General features: G+C 37.4%; 1 protein-coding gene across 5 annotated transcripts in view; it reads right to left on the bottom strand.

The window, feature by feature from the left end:
* RIPK1 (receptor interacting serine/threonine kinase 1) overlaps window positions 1–20,186 on the bottom strand; it is a 40,005-nt gene that overhangs the window by 6,174 nt on the left and 13,645 nt on the right. For 4 of the 5 annotated variants that reach the window (XM_036085813.2, XM_078055629.1, XM_036085815.2 and 1 more), the window contains 4 exons: window positions 18,689–18,917; window positions 16,499–16,648; window positions 4,049–4,125; window positions 478–574 (listed from right to left, as the gene is read on the bottom strand). In XM_036085813.2, the coding sequence (XP_035941706.1) occupies window positions 478–574; window positions 4,049–4,125; window positions 16,499–16,648; window positions 18,689–18,917 (553 nt within the window). Of the gene's footprint in view, window positions 1–477; window positions 575–4,048; window positions 4,126–16,498; window positions 16,649–18,688; window positions 18,918–19,368; window positions 19,481–20,186 lie in introns of all 5 variants that reach the window. The other variant, XM_036085818.2, reaches the window with a different exon arrangement.

Below are 20,186 nucleotides of genomic sequence, written 5' to 3'. Positions count from 1 at the left end.
GAGTAGGAGCAATTATTATCATGATTTGATGGATGAGGTTTACAAGAGGTTAATTTGTCCTAAGACAGATAGCTAATAAAGTGGTTTCAATATCCTATACTCTGTTTTTCCTTTTGTTATAATGAAAAAGTATCCCTCCTTGAATCTGAGATCAACCTCTCTGCTTGTTCTCTGAATCTGTCATCCCTGACCTCAAGGACCTTGCTTCCACACACGTCCCCTCTTATTCCTGAGCCGTCACTTTCTTCCTATCAGATATGTTAGACCTCTTATGTTCAGGATGCTTTGTGATTTTGGTGAATACACTGCTATTTACTATTTCAAATATATGTATCTTTACTCCCAAATATATTATAAATTTCTTTAAATATTTTATAGCTTCTTCTGTTTCTTTACGGTCATGAAGAGTATTTTTGAGAATAGAGTGAATGCATGAACAAACAAGTGAACACATTACTTTCAATCATCGGATGTTACCTGAATTTGACCTGCTTGGAGGTATTGCTGTACAGTCAATCTGGAGAGAATGCATTCTCTTCACAAATGAATTTTGGGCTGGGTCTGGATACTCTTTCTGTAATTAACAGCATAAATGTACACCTTAGTAAGTAGTAGAAAATAGTTCCAGAAAATTATTATAAGAAAAACAAATCTTTTCAAATGGTAGAGATTTCATGTAGCTCTTACAAGGAATAAATCTTTTTTTAAAAATAAACTTTTTTCCCAAATAGCCAAAACAACCTTAAAAAAGAAGAACCAATTTGGAGGGTTCACACTTCCTGATTTCAAAACTTACTACAAAACTACAATAATCAAAACTGTGTGGTAATGGTCAAAGGACAGGCAGAGACCAATGGAAGATAATAGAGAACCCAGAAATAAACCCTTGCATGGCTAACTGATTTTCAACAAGGGTGCCAAGACCATGCAATGGGGGAGCACAGGATATCCACACCTAAAAGAATGAAGCTGGACCCTTACCGTTAATATATACAAAAATTAACTCACATGGACCAAAGCTTAAGCGCTCAAACCACATAAACATTAGAAGAAAACATAGGGGGAAAGATTCATGACATTTGATTTGACAATAATTTCTCAGATAGGACACCAGTAACATAGGCAACAAAATAAAAATAAATAAACTGGACAACGTCAAAATTAAAGCCTCCATGCATCAAAGGACACCATCAAGAGAGTGAAATGGAATAGGAAGAAAAATATTTGCAAATCATATATCTCTGATAAGGGATGAATATCCAGATTATATAAAGAATTCATACAATTCAATAGTAAAACAACTCAATTCAAAAATGACCAAAGGGCTTGAATAAACATTTCTCTAAAGAAGATCTACAAATGGCACATGAAAAGATGCTCAACATCATTAGTCATTAAGAAAATATGCATTAAACCACCATGTAAGATACATATGACTTCACACTCATTAGAATGGCTATTATTTAAAAAACAAAACAAAACCCAGAGAATGAAAAGTGTTGGTGAGAATGTAGAGAAATTGGAACCTTGTGCATTGTAGGTGGAAATGTAAAATAGTAGGGCCATTATAGAAAACAATTTGATGGTTCCTCAAAAGTTAAACATAGTATTATCATACAACGTAGCAATTCCACTCTTATGTATATACCCAAAAGAATTGAAGGGAAGAGCTCAAAAAAAAAAAAAAAAAAAAATCATACACCAATGTTCATAGCAGCCTTATTCACAGATAAAAGGTGGAAACAATTCAGTATCCATCACAGCTGAATCAATAATCAAACTGTGATATACACATAAAATGGAGAATTATTCAGCCTTAAAAAGGAATGAAGCTCTAACACATGCTACAACATGGATGAACCTTGAAAACATTACCCTTAGTGAAATAGGGTAGACACAAGAAGACAAATACTGTCTGATCCCCACATCTGTAAGGTACCTAGAAGAGGCAAATTCATAGACAGAAACTGGAATTAAATGTTACCAGGGGCTGGGGAAAGGGAGGAATGAGGGGCTTTTATTTAATGGATACTGAGTTTCTGTTTGGGATTTTTAAAAATGGAAATGGATACTAGCGACGTTTGTACAACATTGTGAGTGTACTTAATGCTACTGAATTGTACACTTAAAAATGGGTACGATGGTGGGGCACCTGGGTGGTGCAGTCCTTTAAGGGACTGACTTGGTTTCCGCTCAGGTCGTGATCTCCAGGTCACGATATAGATAGAGCCCTGCGTCAGCCTCTGCGATCAGCACCCAGTCGCCTTAAGACTCTCTTTTCCACTCCCTCTGCCCTCCTCCCACCCATGTGCGATTGTGCTCACTCTCTAAAATAAATAAATAAATCTTTAAAAAAGAAAAGAAAAAATGGGTAAGATGGTAAATTTTATGTTATGTATATTTTACCAAAATAAAAAAAAGTAGAAAAAGAAACTTTTTTGCTATAAAAGTGATACTACTCATTATTGAAAATATAGAAAATGTACAGAATTATATTTAAAAAGAAACCTACACGTACTGCCTCCACTCCAAGCACAAAATTAACATTTTGGTATTTCCTTTAAGTTTTTTTCTTAGTCATATTTGCATTTTGTTTTAATATGTAGTGTTTTTGTTAGTCTTCAGTTTTAAGTTTTTCTAAGTTCCATTGTGATTTCCCTTTTTGATCCATAGGTATTTAAAAATATACTTCTTAACTCCTAACCACATGAGATTTTCTAATTTTAAGATTAATTTGTAGCATAACTGAAATAAAATCAGAGAAAATTCTTTATATGATTACAATCCTTTTAAATTGGTTGATAATTGTTTTATTTCCCAGGGCATGGTCAATTTTAAAGTATGTTCTGTATGTTCTTGGAAAAGCCTTTAAAGGTAAGTATTCTGCAGTTATTAAATGCAGTGTTTTATTTCTTTTCATTCAGTCAAATGTTAATCATGTTCTTCAAATTTTCTATATCCTTACTGATTTTTTTTGTCCAGTTGTTTTATCAGTGAGAAATCTGTATTAAAATCTCCAATTTGTCTATTTCTCCTTTGAATTTTGTCAAGTTTTGCTTTGTATGTATTGAGGCCATGTTATTTAGGGCATATACGTATTTAAAGCTGTTATTATCTTCCTGGTGAATTGAACTTTTTATCATTATGAAATATTCCTGATTATTGTGGTGTGCTTTTTAGCCTTAGTAACTATCCTTCCTGATGGCCTTTGGATGCCCAAGAATGGTTTCCACTGGATACCTCTCCTTTTAGAGTGTAGGTATCCCTCAAAAGTCTGGTAATTCTTGACTCTCTGGTTTTTTATCTTTATTTTAAAATCTCCATATGCCTTCCTGTTTTATTTACTGTAGTCTTCCCCTCATGTTGCTATAAGACTTAGGCCAGCAACTTGCTTTCTAAGTGTGTATGTAGGGAAGGTCTTTGTTTCTCTTGGTTACTTAGCTGGTATCAACCTTTGACATACCTCTTAGACCCCAGACACCAACTTCACTGCTTCAAGTTGAGGCAGATGCTGCTCTCATCTGTTGCTTAGTGCAAGGGAATCAGGGGGAGGAGCCAACTTTTGTAACTGGCACAACCATGGTTCCCAAATGACAATCTTATCATCAATGTCCCAGGTGACCATTCTGTTTCTTGTACACACGGACCCAAGGCTTGCTCCACCAGTTCTTCTTCAGCATTATGTTTTGGGTTAGCATTTTCTTTTTCTGTTCTATGACTTAGCAAATATAATTCTGTTGGCTTTCTATCTTTCAAGAATTCTTCAAAACGACTGATCCACCTACAGTACTTTCCATTCTATTCCAGTGACATTGTGCTTTTGTTTTCATATTGCTATATATAATTTTTCTCATTTCATTAGTTTTGATGGAGGAATGGGTCCAGTATGCCAACTTGATGATATCTGTATAAAATTGCTAATTTTCTTCAAGTGGTTATCAAGCTCGCTTACCTCAAATCTTAGTAACAAATTACATTGCCTTGGTTTTCAATATTGATAATATATGTTTTGATATGTTGTGCTTTGAGTACCTGCTAGGTTACCTACCTTTAAACTTGTCACATCGTCTTCTACATTTTCTTCTAATTGAACTACATAAAAGGGCCTAAATTCTTCTTCAATGCCTGGATAAAAAAAATAATACTTTAAATTTCTTAGGTATTTTCTAAAGTAAAATTTAAATATTAGCAATCTATTATTTTTGAATTACTTACCTTAATCTGTGGACAAAGCAGTAAAATAAAAATTTTAATGCCAAATCACTGACTTACATGAAGAGACTAGTAAGACCAATAACTAGGTGGACAGAAGGAGGGACAAGATAACACTGAAAACCAAGAGCTACTGCCTAATAGCATGTTTCTCTGGCTGCAGCACAGAGCCCTATCTGGTATGAATTACTCTCCAAGTGAACAGGGATGGATGGACTCCTTGTTTCTATGTCTCTGGGATCAGAATTATTATAGGACAGAATACTCAGAATAAGGATTTGATATAAGAGTCAAGAGGTGCTAGCTTTAAAAGAAAAAGGCAACTTCCACTTTCAGGAAGATGGAGTAGACATACTTTTCCTCATTTCTCCCTGTAAGCACAAGAACTGCTAGATATCACATATAAAACAAACATGAAAAGAGTCTGAAAGGAGGAAAGAAAAGGCAGACCAACTACAGAGTTTGGGATCTGAGGAAAGTCATGGTGATGAGTTCACTAGGATTTCTTTTTGCCTTTTAGATCCCAGACTTGGCCTTAAGGAAGCTGGCAACCCACCCCCCCACCAAAAAAAAAAGCCTAACAAAAGCCTCTTCTTTCTAGCCAAAGGACTAAGCAAGGGGCAGCCTAGCAAGACAAAAGACCTTTATTCAATAACCATTCTCCAGCCAAACATCACAGAATACACTGTGGCTCCACTCGCAACCTCACCAGCAAAGGCCAAGTAAGGAGAGCTAAGACTTCCAACCTCATGAAACAGTAACAGGGTACTCCAACATCCCCACCAGGGTGATCTCAGAGAAGGCCAAATAAGGAGCCAGGTCTTTCCTTCCTGCCAGGTGGTAATCAATGGACTATGAGGGTAAACTGGACTTGCACCCTTATTTTGCAGTAATAAGGTGCTCCCACCCATTCCAGTGGAGAAGTATCAGGAGAGGCCCCAGTGGGAGTCAGAACTTTCACCTCCACTGCAGTGTCCATGGAGACCAGGTGCACTCCACTGGAACTTCCATCCTGACCAGTACAAACAAGGAGCGCCCCCCGCCCCCCGCCGCCCCGCCTCAGGTGTCAACAGGGCTCAGCAGAAAACCTGGACGTCCCTCTACCTGTCAAACAAGGTGGCAGCCACCCTTCCACTGGCAAAGCCATGTCAGAAAAGGCTAGCTAAAAGAGAAGGCTTGAAGAAGATCCAGAATCTCCTAACACGATAAGAAAATGTACAAGTTTCAAGAGAAAAAAATCACTCATCACACTAAGAACCAGGAATATCTAAAACTGGAGAAAAAAAGATAATCAATAGATGCCAACACCAAGATACCAGAGATAGTAGAATTCACTGTTTAAAGGTTTAAACAGCCATGATACAAATGCTTCAACAAGCAATTACAAATAAGCTTAAAACAAATGAAAAAACAGGGATGGCTGGGTGGCTCAGTTGGTTAAGCCATTGCCTTCGGCTTGGGTCATGACCCCAGGACCCTGGGATCGAGTCCCACATCAGGCTCCCTGCACAGCCTGCTTCTCCCTCTGCCTGCCACTCCCCCTGCTTGTGCTCTCTTGCACACTCTCACTCTCTCTCCATCAAATAAATAAATAATCTTAAAAAAAATAAAGATAAAAAAACAGGAAGCCTCAACAAAGAAACAAGATATAAAAGAAAGTTCAATGAAATTTTTGAATTAAAAAATATAGTAAACCAAAATGGATGAGTTCAACAGCAGAATAAAGGGGACAGAGGAAAATCAGTAAGCTGGAAGACAGAATGATAGACATAACCCAATTTGATCAAGAGAAAGAAAATAAACTGAGAAAAAAAAAGTGTACAGAGCCTCAGGGACAAGTGAAACTATAACAAAAGATCTAGTATTTTTGTTATCCCTACCTCAGAAAGGAAAAAGAGAGCATGGCTGAAAAAAGTACTCTACGAGATAATGGCTGAAAGCTTCTCAAATTTGGGAAGGGACATATACCTACAGATTCAAAAATCAAAAGAAAACCCAAACAGAATAAACCCAAACAAATTCATACCATGACAAATAATAATTAAACCTCTGAAAGATAAAGTTGTGAAAGCAGCCAGAGAAAATACCTTACCTATAGGTTTAAAAAAAAGGATTTCTTAACTAAAACCATGGAGGCCAGAGTAAGTTGCACGGTATTTATTAAATCCTGAAAGAAAGGAATTGTCAACCCAGAATCCTACACCCAGCAAAAATATCCTACAGAAATGAAGGTAAGACCAAGACATTCTCAAATGAAAAAAAACTGATAATTTGTCCCTAGCAGACAACACCCTAAAAGAATGGCTAAAGGAACTTCCTAAACAAGAAGGAAATGATAAAAGAAGATACCCCAGGGCGCCTGGGTGACTCAGTTGGTTAAACGACTGCCTTCGGCTCAGGTCATGGTCCCGGAGTCCTGGGATCGAGTCCCACATCAGGCTCCTGGCTCAGCGGGGAGCCTGCTTCTCCCTCTGACCCTCTCCCCTCTCATGCTGTTTCTCTCTCTCTCTCAAATAAATAAATAAATAAAAATCTTTAAAAAAAAAAAAAAAGAAGATACCCTGGAACATCAGGGAGGAAGAAAGAACACATGTGGTATAATTAAAAAATAAATATTTATTCTTTTTCCCAGCTTCAGCTGGTTCATGGCATGGAGCTCCCCAAATCCCTGGGATCTCCTGAGCAGTAAGAATGTCTTTTCTATGTTAATGAGATGGCTCCTGGCTAGAGGGATGAGGACAAGAAGCTAGATAGCTTCAGGATTGGAGCTGGTCACCAGAAAGACCTAGTTATGATTACAAGGTTGGCGCTTTCAGTACCAGCTGAGGGGAGAGGGACTAGAGATTTAGTTCAGTCACCAATGACCAGTGATTTAATCAATACTGCCTACCTAATGAAGCCTCCATGAAAACCTCTCAACAATGGGGTTTGGAGAGCTTCCAGTAGTGAATACATTGAGTGAGTACATTGTTGGGAAAGTGGCATGAGAGCTCTGTGGCACACCACTCCCACCACCAATAACTTAATGAATCTCTTCCTTTGGCTGTTCCTGAGTTGTACTCCAGTAAATGTAAGTAAAATGTTTTCCTGAGTTCTATGAGTTCTAGTGAATTATTGAATCTTAAGGGGGTATTATGAGGACCTTCAAATTTGTATTTGGTGGAGTAGAAGTGTGGGTAGCCTGGGCATCCTATCTGCATCTGGGTCTAAAGTGGCGACAATCTTACAGCAGGCCTAAGCCCTTAAATCTGTGGAATCTGACAATAACTCCAGTTGGTTAGTGTCAGAATTTAATTGAATTCTAGAACACCTAGTTGTGACACATTTAGTGTCAGAAGTAATACTACAAAAAACACCCCACGACACAAAAATCAAAAATATGGGTAAATACAATAGGCTCTCTTTCTCTTTTTGAGTTTTCTAAACTATCACTGACAGTTGAAGCAAAACTGTAACAATGTCAATGTATTCTAAATATATGTAGAGGAACTATTTAAGGCAATTATATACAGAGGAAGGTAAAGGAAGTAAAGTTTTTATACTCCACTCAAACTGGTAAAATAATATGAGTATACTGTGATAAATTATGTACAGATAATGTAACACCTAGAGTATCCATTGGAAAAACTATCCTCAAATATACTATCGATAAATTCAGGGGAGCCTGGGTGACTCAGTCAGTTAAGTGTCCAACTCTTGATTTCAGCTCAGGTCATGATCTCAGGGTTGTAAGATGGAGCCCCGCATTGGGCTCTGCACTGGGGCATGGAGCCTGCTTAAGATTCTCTCCCTCTGCCCCTCCCCAGCTCATGTGTGCATGTGCTCTCTTTAAAAAAAAGAAAAGAAAAGAAAGAAAAAAATACTATTGATAAATTAAAATGGGATTCTAAATATGTTCAAGAATGCACAGGAAGGCAGCAAAAAGAAAATGGAGACATGAAAAACAGAACAAAAAACAAAATAAAATGGCAAATGTGAGCTCTAACATATCAAAATTACACTAAATTAATATGGTCTAAAAACACCAATCAAAAGACAGGTATTGGCAGAATAGATTAAGGAAACATGACCCAAGTATATGCTGTCACAAGAAACTCACTTCACATATAATGATTATAGGCAATTTAAAGTAAAAAGACAGGGAAAGATATATCATATAAACATGAATAAGAAGAAAGAAAGGTGGCTATATTAATATCCAATAAAGTAGACTTCACAGCAAAAATGATTGCTGGAGGTCACCTGGGTGGCTCAGTCATTAAGCATCTGCCTTCGGCTCAGGTGATGGTCCCAGGGTCCTGGGATCGAGTCCCACATCAGGCTCCCTGCTCAGTGGGAAGCCTGCTTCTCCCTCTCCCACCGCCCCTGCTTGTGTTCCCTCTCTTGCTGTGTCTCTCTCACTGTCAAATAAATAAAATCTTTAAAAAAAAAAAAAGATGATTGCTGGAGACAAAAAGGGACATTTATATAATGATAAAAGGATCAATCCATCAAGACATAGTAATCCTAAATATATATACACCAAACAACAGAGATGGAAAATCTATAAAGCAAAAGACGATAAAACTAAAAGCAGAAATAGACAAATTCTCAATTATAATTGTAGAGTTGAATATCTCTTTCTCAACAATTCAAAGAACTAGACAGAAAATCAGCCAAGGCATAGAAGAACTCAACAACATCATCAACAGGATCTAATCAAGATTTACAGCACACTCTACCCAAAGACAGCAGAATAATCCATTCCTTTCAAGTGTCCACAGAACATATCCCATGATACACCATATCCTGGGCCATAAAATAAACCTCAATAAATTTGACAGAAGTTAAACACACAGAATGTGTTCTCTGACTAAAATGAAATCAAGCCAGACATCAGTAACAGAAAGATAACAAGAAAATTTCCAAACTCTTGAAAACTAAACAACATACTTCTAAATAATGCACAGATCAAAGAGAAAGTCTCAAGGAAAATTTAAAAATGCAATGAATTAAATGAAAATAAAAAACAATATATCAAAATTCGTGGGACATAACTAAAGCAGTGCTGAGAAGGAAATTTATGGCATTACATACACATTAGAAATGAGAAAAGGTCTCAGATCCAAATCAATAATCTAAGTTCCCACCTCAAGAACCTAGAAAAAGAAGAACAAAACAAAAAGTAGAAGAAAGGAAATGATAAAGAACAGGGATCTATGAAATGGAAAACATAAAAACAATAGGGGAAATCAATGAAACAAAAAGCTGGTTATTTGAAAAGATCAATAGGAAGACTGACAAAGGAAAACAGAGACATACATAACCAGTATCAGGAATGAAACAGGGGATATCATTACAAACACTGCAGGTATCTAAACAATAATAAGAGATACTACAAACAACTTTACACATATAAATTTGACAACTTAAATGAATTATCATTTCCTCAAAAAATACAAACTACCACAACCAGAACTACCAAACTATTTGATATACTACTCTGATATAAAACAGACCACTCTGATGTAAAACAGATCATCTAGATAGCTCCTATACTATTAAAGAAATCAACTTTAAAATTTAAAAACTCCCAAAAAAAGAAATTTCCAGGCCTGGATGGTTTCTTGGGAGAATTCTACCAAACTTCTAAAGAATTAACATTACTTACACTCATTCTCTTCCAAAAAATAAGAGGGAAAACTTCTCAATTTTTTTTATGGAGCCAATATTGATCCTGATATCAAAACCAGACAAAGACAATACAAAAAGCATAAAGTTATAGACCAATATCCTCATGACTATACTTGCAAAAGCCTTAGCAAAATATTAGCAAATGGAATTTAGCAATATATTAAAAGAATCAAACACCATTACCAAATAGGTTTTATTCCTGGGATGCAAGGCTGGTTTGGTATTCAAAAATTAATCAATGTAATTCACCATATTAACAATGAAAAGAACGGAAATCACATTACCATACCAATCAATGCAGAAAAAGCATGTGACAAAATTCAAAACCGATTCATGATAAATTCTCAGAAAAATAAGATTAAATATGGTGAACTTCATCAAGTGATAAAGAGTATCTACAAAATACCTAAAGCTAACATACTTCATATGGAAAGTCTGAATGCTTTCCCCTAATATTGAGAAAAAGTGAGGGTGTCTGCTCTCACTGCTCTTATTTAAGATAACGCTAGAAATTCTAGCCAATGTGATAAAGTAAGAAAAGGAGATAAAAGTCATACAGATCAGAAAGGAAGAAATAAAACTCTCTATTTGGAGATGACATGAAAATCTAAAAAAGATATCCCAAAAACTCCTAGAACTAATAAGTCAATTCAGTAAGGTCATAAGATACAAGATTAACATACAAAAAAAATCAACTATATTTCTATATTCTAGCAATGAACAAATGGACACCTAAATTTAAAATACAAAATACTTATAATTGCTCAAAAAAGAGAAATATATAGGGCTTGTATGCTGAAAACTATAGAACACTGATAAAATAAATCAAAGAAGATATAAATAAATGAAGAGACATATTGTGTTCATGGATTAGAAAACTCAATATAGTAAAGATCTCAATTCTCCCCAAATGGATATACCGATTTAACACAATTTCTATCAAAATCTGGGTAAGATTTTTTTTTGTAGATTTAGACAAGATTTTTCTAAATTTTATATGGAAAGACAAAGGAAATAGAGTAACTAAAAGAATTTTTTAAATAAAAAAATGAGAGGAATCAATCTACACAGTTTTAAGACATATCACTATATTAAGACTGTGGGTATTGGCAGAGGGATAGATGCACACATCAATGGACCAGAATAGAGAACCCAAAAATAAATGCATAGAGATACCCCAATGATTTCTGCCAAAGAAGAAAAAGCCATTCAATGGAGGAAAGATACTTTCTTTCTTTTTTTTTTTTTTTTAAAGATTTTATTTATTTATTTGAGAGAGAGTGCACAAGTAGGGTGAGAGGCAGAGGGAGAAGCAGGCTCCCCACCAAGCAGGGAGTCCTATGTAGGGCTTGATCCTGGGACTCCAGGATCATGACCTGAGCCAATGGCAGACAACTGAGCCACCCAGGTGCCCTGGAAAGATAGATTTTCAACAAGCGGTGCTGGAACAAGAGGATATTCATAGGCAAAAAATGAACTTCAACCTAAGCCACATATCTTATAAAATAATTAACTCAAAATAGATTGTGGTATTTTTCCAATAAAATATAAATTGAATAACTGGCAAGAAAGACAACCAAATATTTAGTTTTGTGCTATTGTTCTTTGGTTATCAATTAAAAATTTTCCTTGACAATTATAGAAAAAAATACTTAACACAGTCTTAAATGTAAAACTGTAAGAATTTTAGAACAAAACATATTAGAAAATCTTTGAAATCTAACCCTGACAGTGTTTTTAGGCTTGACACCAAAAGTACAATCCATAAAAGGAAAAATTAATAAACTAGACTTCATCAAAAACTTTTACTCTGTGAAAGATGCTTCTAAGAGGATAAAAAAAAGCACTATATGTTGGAAGAAAACATTTGCAAACTACATATCCAATGAAGGAATACTATATGGAATATATAAAGAACATTCAAAATTCAACAGTAAAAAGAAACCAAGCAATCTAATTAGAAAATGGGCAAAAGTTATTAAAGCAACATTTTACCAAAAGAGAGAGACAGATAGCAAATAAGCACAAAAAAAGATATATTCAATATCATTAGCCAATGGAGAAATACAAATTAAAACCGCAGTGAGATATCACTACATACCTATCAGAATGGCTAAAATGACATAGTGATAATACCAAATGCTAGAAAAGATGCAGGGAAACTGGATCACTGGTGGTTCACATTGCTGGTAGGAACATAAAATGGTACAACTACTCTGGAAAACAGTGGCAAGAAAAGCCCACAAAAAAACAATCATGAAACTACCATACAACCTAGCTATCTCACTCCTGGGTATTTATTCCAGAGAAATAAAAACTTATATTCACACAAAAACCTGTAACATGAATATTTACAGCAGTGTTAGTTATAATAGCCAAAAACTGGGAACAAACCAGATTTCCTTTGAGGAGAGAATAAACAAACTGTGGTACATCCACACCATGGAATACTATTCAGCAATGAAAAGGAACAAATCATTGATACACAAAACAGCCTTGATGAATCTCTAGGGATTTATGCTGAGTGGCAAAAAGCCAATCCCAAAGGGTTTCCAAAAAGTATTTTATGATTCTATTTATGTAACTTGTGAAATGACAAAAAAATGATAGAAATGGAGAACAGTTCAGTGATCCGCAGAGGTGAAGGAGGGGGGTGGGGTTGGGGAGGAAAGTGGGTGTGGCTATAAGAGGGCAACATAATGGACCCCTTGTGGTGATGAAGATGTTCTGTATCTGACTATATCAATGTCAATATCCTAGTTGTAATACTATACTATAGTTTGGCCAGATGTTATCATTGGGGTAAATTCAATAAAAGGATAAGGGATATTTCTGTTATTTCCTTTCTTTTCTTCTTCTTTTTTTTAGATATTATTTTATTTATTTGGCACAAAGAAACAGAGAGAGCACAAGCAGGGGGAGCAGCAGGCAGAGGGAGAGGGAGAAGCAGACTCCCCATGGAGCAGGGAGCCCGATGCAGGGCTTGATCCCAGGACCCTGGGATCGTGACCCGAGCCAAAGGCAGAGGCTTAACTAAGCCACCCAAGTGCCCCTCTTTTTTTTTTATTTTTTATTTTTTGTAATTTTATTTTATTATGTTATGTTAGTCACCATACAATACATCATTAGTTTTTGATGTGATCCACGATTCATTGTTTTCATGTAACACCCAGTGCTCCATGCAGTATGTGCCCTCCTTAATACCCATCACCGGGCTAACCCATACCCTCACCCCCCTAAAACCCTCAGTTTGTTTCTCAGAGTCCATAGTCTCTCATGGTTCGTCTCTCCCTCTGATTCCTGCCCCCCGCTTCATTTTTCCCTTCCTTCTCCTAATGTCCTCCATGCTATTCCTTATGTTCCACAAATAAGTGAAACCTTATGATAATTGACTTTCTCTGCTTGACTTATTTCACTTAGCATAATCTCCTCCAGTCCAATCTATGTTGATGTAAAAGTTGGGTATTCATCCTTTCTGATGGCTGAGTAATATTCCATTGTATATAGGGACCACATCTTCTTTATCCATTCATCTGTTGAAGGGCATCTCAGCTCCTTCCACAGTTTGGCTATTGTGGACATTGCTGCTATGAACATTGCGGGTGCATATGGCCCTTCTTTTCACTACATCCGTGTCTTTGGGGTAAATACCCAGGAGTGCAATTGCTGGGTCATAGGGTAGCTCTATTTTTAATTTTTTGAGGCACTTCCACACTGTTTTCCAAAGTGGCTGTACCAACTTGCATTCCCACCAATAGTGTAAGAGGGTTCCCCTTTCTCAACAACCTCTCCAACATTTGTTGTTTCTTGCCTTGTCAATTTTTGCCATTCTAACTGGTGTAAGGTGGTATCTCAATGTGGTTTTGATTTGAATTTCCCTGATGGCTAATGATGATGAAGATTTTTTTCATGTGTCTGCTAGCCATTTGTATGTCTTCCTTTGAGAAGTGTCTGTTCATGTCTTCTGCTTATTTTTTGACTTGATTATTTGTTTTTTGGGTGTTGAGTTTGAGAAGTTCTTTATAGATCTTGGATACCAGCCCTTTATCTGTAGTGTCATTTGCAAATCTCTTCTCCCATTCTGTGGGTTGCCTGTTTGTTTTGTTGACTGTTTCCTTTGCTGTGCAGAAGCTTTTTATCTTGATGAAGTCCCAAAAGTTCACTTTTGCTTTTGTTTCACTAGCCTTTGGAGACATGTTTTGAAAGAAGTTGCTGTGGCTGATGTCAAAGAGGTTACTGCCTATGTTCTCCTCTAGGATTTTGATGGATTCGTAGTTTGAGTTTATCTTTGTGTATGGTGTTAGAGAATGGTCGAGTTTCATTCTTCTGCATGTGGCTGTCCAATTTTCCCAGCACCATTTATTGAAGAGACTTTTTTCCATTGCATATTTTTTCCTGCTTTGTCGAAGATTATTTGACCATAGAGTTGAGGGTCCATATCTGGGCTCTCTATTCTGTTCCATTGGTCTATATGTCTGTTTTTGTGCCAGTACCATGCTGTCTTGGTAATCACTGCTTTGTAATATTGCTTGAAATCGGGCAACGTGATGCCCCCAGCTTTGTTTTTCTTTTTCAACATTTCCTTGGTGATTCGGGGTCTTTTCTGATTCCATACAAATTTTAGGATTGTTTGTTCCAGCACTTTGAAAAATGTCATTGGAATTTTGATCGGGATGGCATTGAAGGTATAGATTGCTCTGGGTAGCATAGACATTTTAACAATGTTTAAGCCATGCATTAGAAGAGAAATAGTTAAGATTAGAACAGAGATCAATGGATTAGAAACCAGAAACACAGTAGATCAGATCAATGAAACTTGAAGCTGGTTCTTTGAAAGAATTAATAAGATCAATAAACCATTGGCCAGACTTAGCCAAAAGAAAAGAGAAAGGACCCAAATTAATAAAATTATGAATGAAAGGGGAGAGATCACGACTAACACCAAGGAAATAGAAACAATTATTAGAAATTATTATCAACAACTATATGCCAATAAATTGAGCAACCTGGAAGAAATGGAGGCCTTCCTGGAAACCTATAAACTGCCAAGACTGAAACAGGAAGAAATTGAAACCTGAATAGGCCAACAACGAGTAACAAGATTGAAGCAGTGATCAAAAACCTCCCAAAAAACAAGAGTCCAGGGCCTGATGGATTCCCTGGGGAATTCTACCAAACATTCAAAGAAGAAATAATACCTATTCTCCTGAAGCTATTTCAAAAAACAGAAACAGAAAGAAAGCTTCCAAACTCATTCTATGAGGCCAGCATTACCTTAATCCCCAAACCAGGCAAAGATCCCATCAAAAAGGAGAATTTTTTTTTTTTAAAGGTTTTTAAGTAATGTCTACACCCAACCTGGGGCTCAAACTTACAACCCCCCAGATCAAGAGTCCCACATTCTACCGACTGAGCCAGCCAGGTACCCCTCTGTGTTTTTCTTACAACCACATGTAAATCTACAATTATCTCAAAATAAGAACTTTAATTTTGAAAAGGTGAAAAAGGCATGAAAGAAGAGAAGAGACTAAGTCAGAAGAAGATTGGCTGCCTAACAGAATAAGAAAACAAGCAAATAAACCAAAGTAACCCTCTAATCCTTGGTAGCAGCGGTAGGTGGGGCTTTAATTCTGTTTTCTCACAGCAGAAATAGGCTCCTAAGTGACTTCCTACTGTTTATTTTTTGCTCACTTGATTTTCTTTCCTCTGATTTCCATTTTTCCTCTGCCTCTAGGATCTTAGCAAGATCCTAGGTAACCTAGAGGAATGGGAAGAGGTACAAGGATGTGACAAACATCCATGTCCCTTTCCCTCTCCCTCTCCTATAGGCCCAATCTAAACGACAACATACATTTCCAAAGATGTCAGCTACACAAGGGGAGAGAAAAGAAACAAGAGAAGCTAAGAAACAAAGAGGCCAGTGGAAGCAACCCAAGTATCCATCGACAGATGAATGAATAAAGAAAATGTGGTCTATAAACACCACAGAATACATACCATTCAGCAATAAAAAGGAAGGAACTTCTGACACATGCTACAACATGGAGGAACCTCAAACCCTATGCCGACTGAACTAAGCCAGGCACAAAAAGACAAATCCTGTATGATTCCACTTACATGAGGTACCCAGAGTAGTACCTTTCTATTTATGTAATAATAGACATAATAGAATAAATTCAGAGAGATGAAAAGTTAGAATGGTGGTTGCTAAGGGCTGGGGGAAGAGGAATGGGGAGCTGGTATTGAATGGGGAGCTGGTATTTGGGAAGATGAAGAAGTTTTGGAGATGGGTGGTGGCGATGGTGAAGGCACTTAATGCCATTGCCCCGTACACTTGAAGAAGGTTAACATGGTAAATGATGTGTTACGTATATTTTAACACAATTTTTAAAAAGTTACTTGTGAAAAAGAAAGAAATAAGAGGGCCTTACATGCCTTCATGCTTTTGAGACGGATGGTATCTTTTCATTGAACAAAATGTTTGAAATCTAGAAAACCAATTTGAAATCACAAGTGGAACTGAGTTTTTTGAAAACTTAAAGCAACTTCTTGACATCTTACTAGGAAAATTCGCCTCATTGGCAATGTACACAGTCATAAAAGATGCTCTTACCAGTAAATGTTGGCCGAACTTCTGGTTTCTCCTCCCAGCATTGCTTCATGATGCTGATAATCTCCACTGGGCAGTACTCAAGGATGTCTTCCACATTTGGCCTGTTCCCAGATTTAATGCACATTATCAACTGCTGTTCACAGATAGCATCTATAAAGCAAAGAAGAATTTAAGTTGACTTTCTCTTAGGTCCTGCATATCTCAGGCAGGGAGGTGGCAGAACTTGGACGATGCTGCTCATCTCTCTCTACAGAGGGTGTGCTCTTAATACAGGTGCCTCATCTGATAGGGGCAGAATGACCCTCTGACAAGGCGCTGACATGTTCTACTGCCCACATGATCAAACGACATTTTAACCTCTGCCGATGAGACAGAATTCACAACAAAGTGGCCTCCTGGTAGAACGAATAGAATATATAAATAAAACCAATGGCATACTCCAGATTTTAATACAAAGACAAATATGGTACAGCTCTTACCTGTAAGGAGCTCAGTCTATTGAGAGTGACTGAAAACATTGAGTGGTAACTGTTATTCAAGGAGTAAGTACAAAGGGTTCTGCTAACAACTGTGACTAGAAGGTCAGAGAAGGCTTTGCTGAGTCAAGAAAAATGAGCAGGATTTATCCATGTAAAGAATCAGGAAGGAGGACTCCGAGAGGAGGATTCCAGGCTAGGGAAGCAGGATATGAATAGACTGGAAGTCCCCGAAATCATGATGTGTCCCAGGAATTATGAATAGTTCATTATAACTGGGCATATTGACTAAAGAAAGAGAGGTAAGGAATAAGGCTAGAGAAAGATGGAAAAGCCAAATCAGAGAGGGCTTGGTATTCCATACTGAAGAATTTGAACTTTATCCTGAAGGCCCAGGGAGCCTTGGAAAGATTTTTTTTTTTTTTTAAAGATTCTATTTATTTATTTAATTGACAGAGAGAGAGAGAGAGAGAGAGAGACAGTGTGAGGGGGAACACAAGTAGGGGGAGTGGGAGAGGGAGAAGCAGGCTTCTGGCCGAGCAGGGAGCCTGATGCAGGGCTTGATCCCAGGACCCCGGGATCATGACCTGAGCCGAAGGCAGTCACTTAACCAACTGAGCCACCCAGGTGCCCCAACCTTGGAAAGATTTTAAATAGATGAGTGAGATGGTCATACTTGCCTTTTAGCATGACCAGCTTGGCTGCAGTGTGAATGGGGAATGGCATGAGTAGGCTTCAGCAGAAATATGGCGGGTGTGAACTAAAGAGAGTCTGGTGGCGATAGAAGTGGATGGATTCAAGATGTATCTTGAATCGTATGTATACCTTGGATTCATAGGTTTTGATGTCTGATTGGATGTAGGAGACAAGCGGCAAAGCTGAGACTGGGATGCATAAGGGTTCTGGTCCAGCGACTCAGTAGGTGGATGGTGATGCCATTTTCTGAACATGAGAAGAGCAAAGCTGAGTGGACTACAAGGAGAGCATGCAGAAGATGAATTTGTTTGGGGGGATGTTGCTTTGGGGTTCCTCTGGTATGTGTAATGGATCTAACAGATAAGGGGATATCCAGGCCAGGGCTAGAGATAAGAGATTTTAGAGGCCTTGGCAATGGGTGATCATTAAACCAAGGGAGCTGATAATCACCCAAGAAAATGGGACCAGAAAATGTCCATTAATCTGAAGAATGACTACTTCTATATTGGTTCTCCTTCATGAACAATGTCTTTTCTCATCTCTTTATTCTTAATTCCAATTAAAGTGCCCATAGTAAGTACCGAAAAGAAATAATTCTCCAGTAAGGGAGCAAGTGAATGAATGAAAGTATGAAGTAATATGTCTCATAAGCAGAAGCAAGCAAGCTTTCCTGTCCAGGAAAAATCCTGGAATTTTACGTCACTTCCCAAACTCAGATATATCATCAAGGCTCCTATTTGTCCTGTGATCCCTGATTCCTAAACTGAGATTACTCATTCATTCAACATAATGGTATTGAGCACCTACTGTGTTCCAAGCACTGTGTGTGTAGATACTGGGGAAAAGCACTGAATAAATCAGATATGATCCCAACCCCTGTGTAACTTACGGTCTAGTGGGTAAGAAAGACATTAAATGAACAGACAGTCATAAGTCTTAACTGACTTCACTGAAGGTCACTATTTTACTCAGCAGTTTTGATTAATACCCAGATCCCATTCCTCTACAAATGTCTTACTTTCATAGGGCTCCTTATTAGCAAATATTGCCCAAAGTACTATGCCAAAGCTGTACACATCTGACTTCTCTGAGGGCTTTGCGTTGATGTCATTCAGATGCTCAGGGGCCATGTAGCAAAGGGTTCCGCCATTTTTCTTAGAGACACTATTCAATTTCCTCTGCTCATTATGTTCCTCTTTAGTCAGTTTACTCCACATCTTAAAGGAAGCAACGCCAAGATCAGCTATCTGCAAGAGATCAAAACCAATAGGATTGTTCTGTGAGAGCCACAGGTAAATCAGACTTGTCTTTAAATTTGGGGCTTAACTAATAGATGGGAGGTATAGTGGATTTCCAGAAATTTCCACTAGATAGATTTAAAACAGCTACTTCTGAACAAATTCATAGAAACTTTGTGTTTCCTCAGCTAGCTGGAAAATGTCCTCTAAGAAATGTCCATGTGAAATTCTGGTATCTCAAATTCTTATGCAATAAAACCATGGAATTTGCTAGTGGGGTTAGGGGAGGGGAAGGGAACAGAAAAAGCAGAAGTCATTTCTGACATGAACTACAGTAAAACATGTTTATTCTAATTCCTCATTTACTCTACATATTTTTTTCAACTATTTCTGGGGCTAGGAAGAAAAGGTATTTTCTTCTCAGCAGATTTGTATAGCTGATGGTGATGAGATACTGCACCTTCAATTTTCCCAAATGGTGTCCTGAAGCCTGTGGACGCGAGATTCTAAGGACTCCAAAGTCCTGAGGTTAAGGACTGCAATGCTAGTTGTTTTGAGTTGGTAGCCTGAACCTAAGAGAAGATGGGATAGGAAGGAGGAGGAAAACAGAGAAGAAAGCAAAAAGAAAAATACAAAGGTCAGACACAGAACAGAGAGAGGTGGCAAGAACAAAAGTACAGAACAACAGAACAATACAGTTAAGAAGAAATCAAAGATGACAGTTTCACTTTTGCCTCTAGGAATCCAAGCATATGGGTATGGGTTTTGGCATGTGATGATCCAAAATCCCCAGATTTTAACATAAGAGATTCATAAGAAATGTTATTAATGTAAAGAAGGAACCTTCTTTCAAAGTCGTAGGAATAAAAATCTGTCCAAGACTAGAAGGAAGTGTTAGAAGCAGAATCTTGTAGTAAAAGGATGCCTGCGTAAGCAGTTCCTGAGTTCTCCCCCAAATGCTGCTTCCCCTTTCAGATTCTCGTGCTTGGATTCCTGTTGCCAAAACCAATTAGATGTGACGTTCCACCTCGTTAAATCTGCTCTTGAGTGAACAAAACGAAAATCTCTTCCCCTTGTTCCCTTTACTACAATGGAGTAAGTTACAGTTAAAAAAAAAAAAAAACCTGATAAAAAATGTAGATGAGACTAAATAAGTAAATAATATGAATTCCATCAAGTCTGCATCTTTCTTGTCAATCCTTGGCAGAACCTTCCAGCACCAATGTCTTCAGTTCTAAGCTGAGTGAGATCTTCCTTTAGGGGTCTACCATGTACAAA

Source organism: Halichoerus grypus, chromosome 9 (assembly GCF_964656455.1).
Source record: "Halichoerus grypus chromosome 9, mHalGry1.hap1.1, whole genome shotgun sequence".
Classification (NCBI taxonomy): Eukaryota; Metazoa; Chordata; class Mammalia; order Carnivora; family Phocidae; genus Halichoerus; species Halichoerus grypus.
Note: the sequence above shows the minus strand (reverse complement) of the source record. Positions and strands in the feature narration are given on the sequence as shown.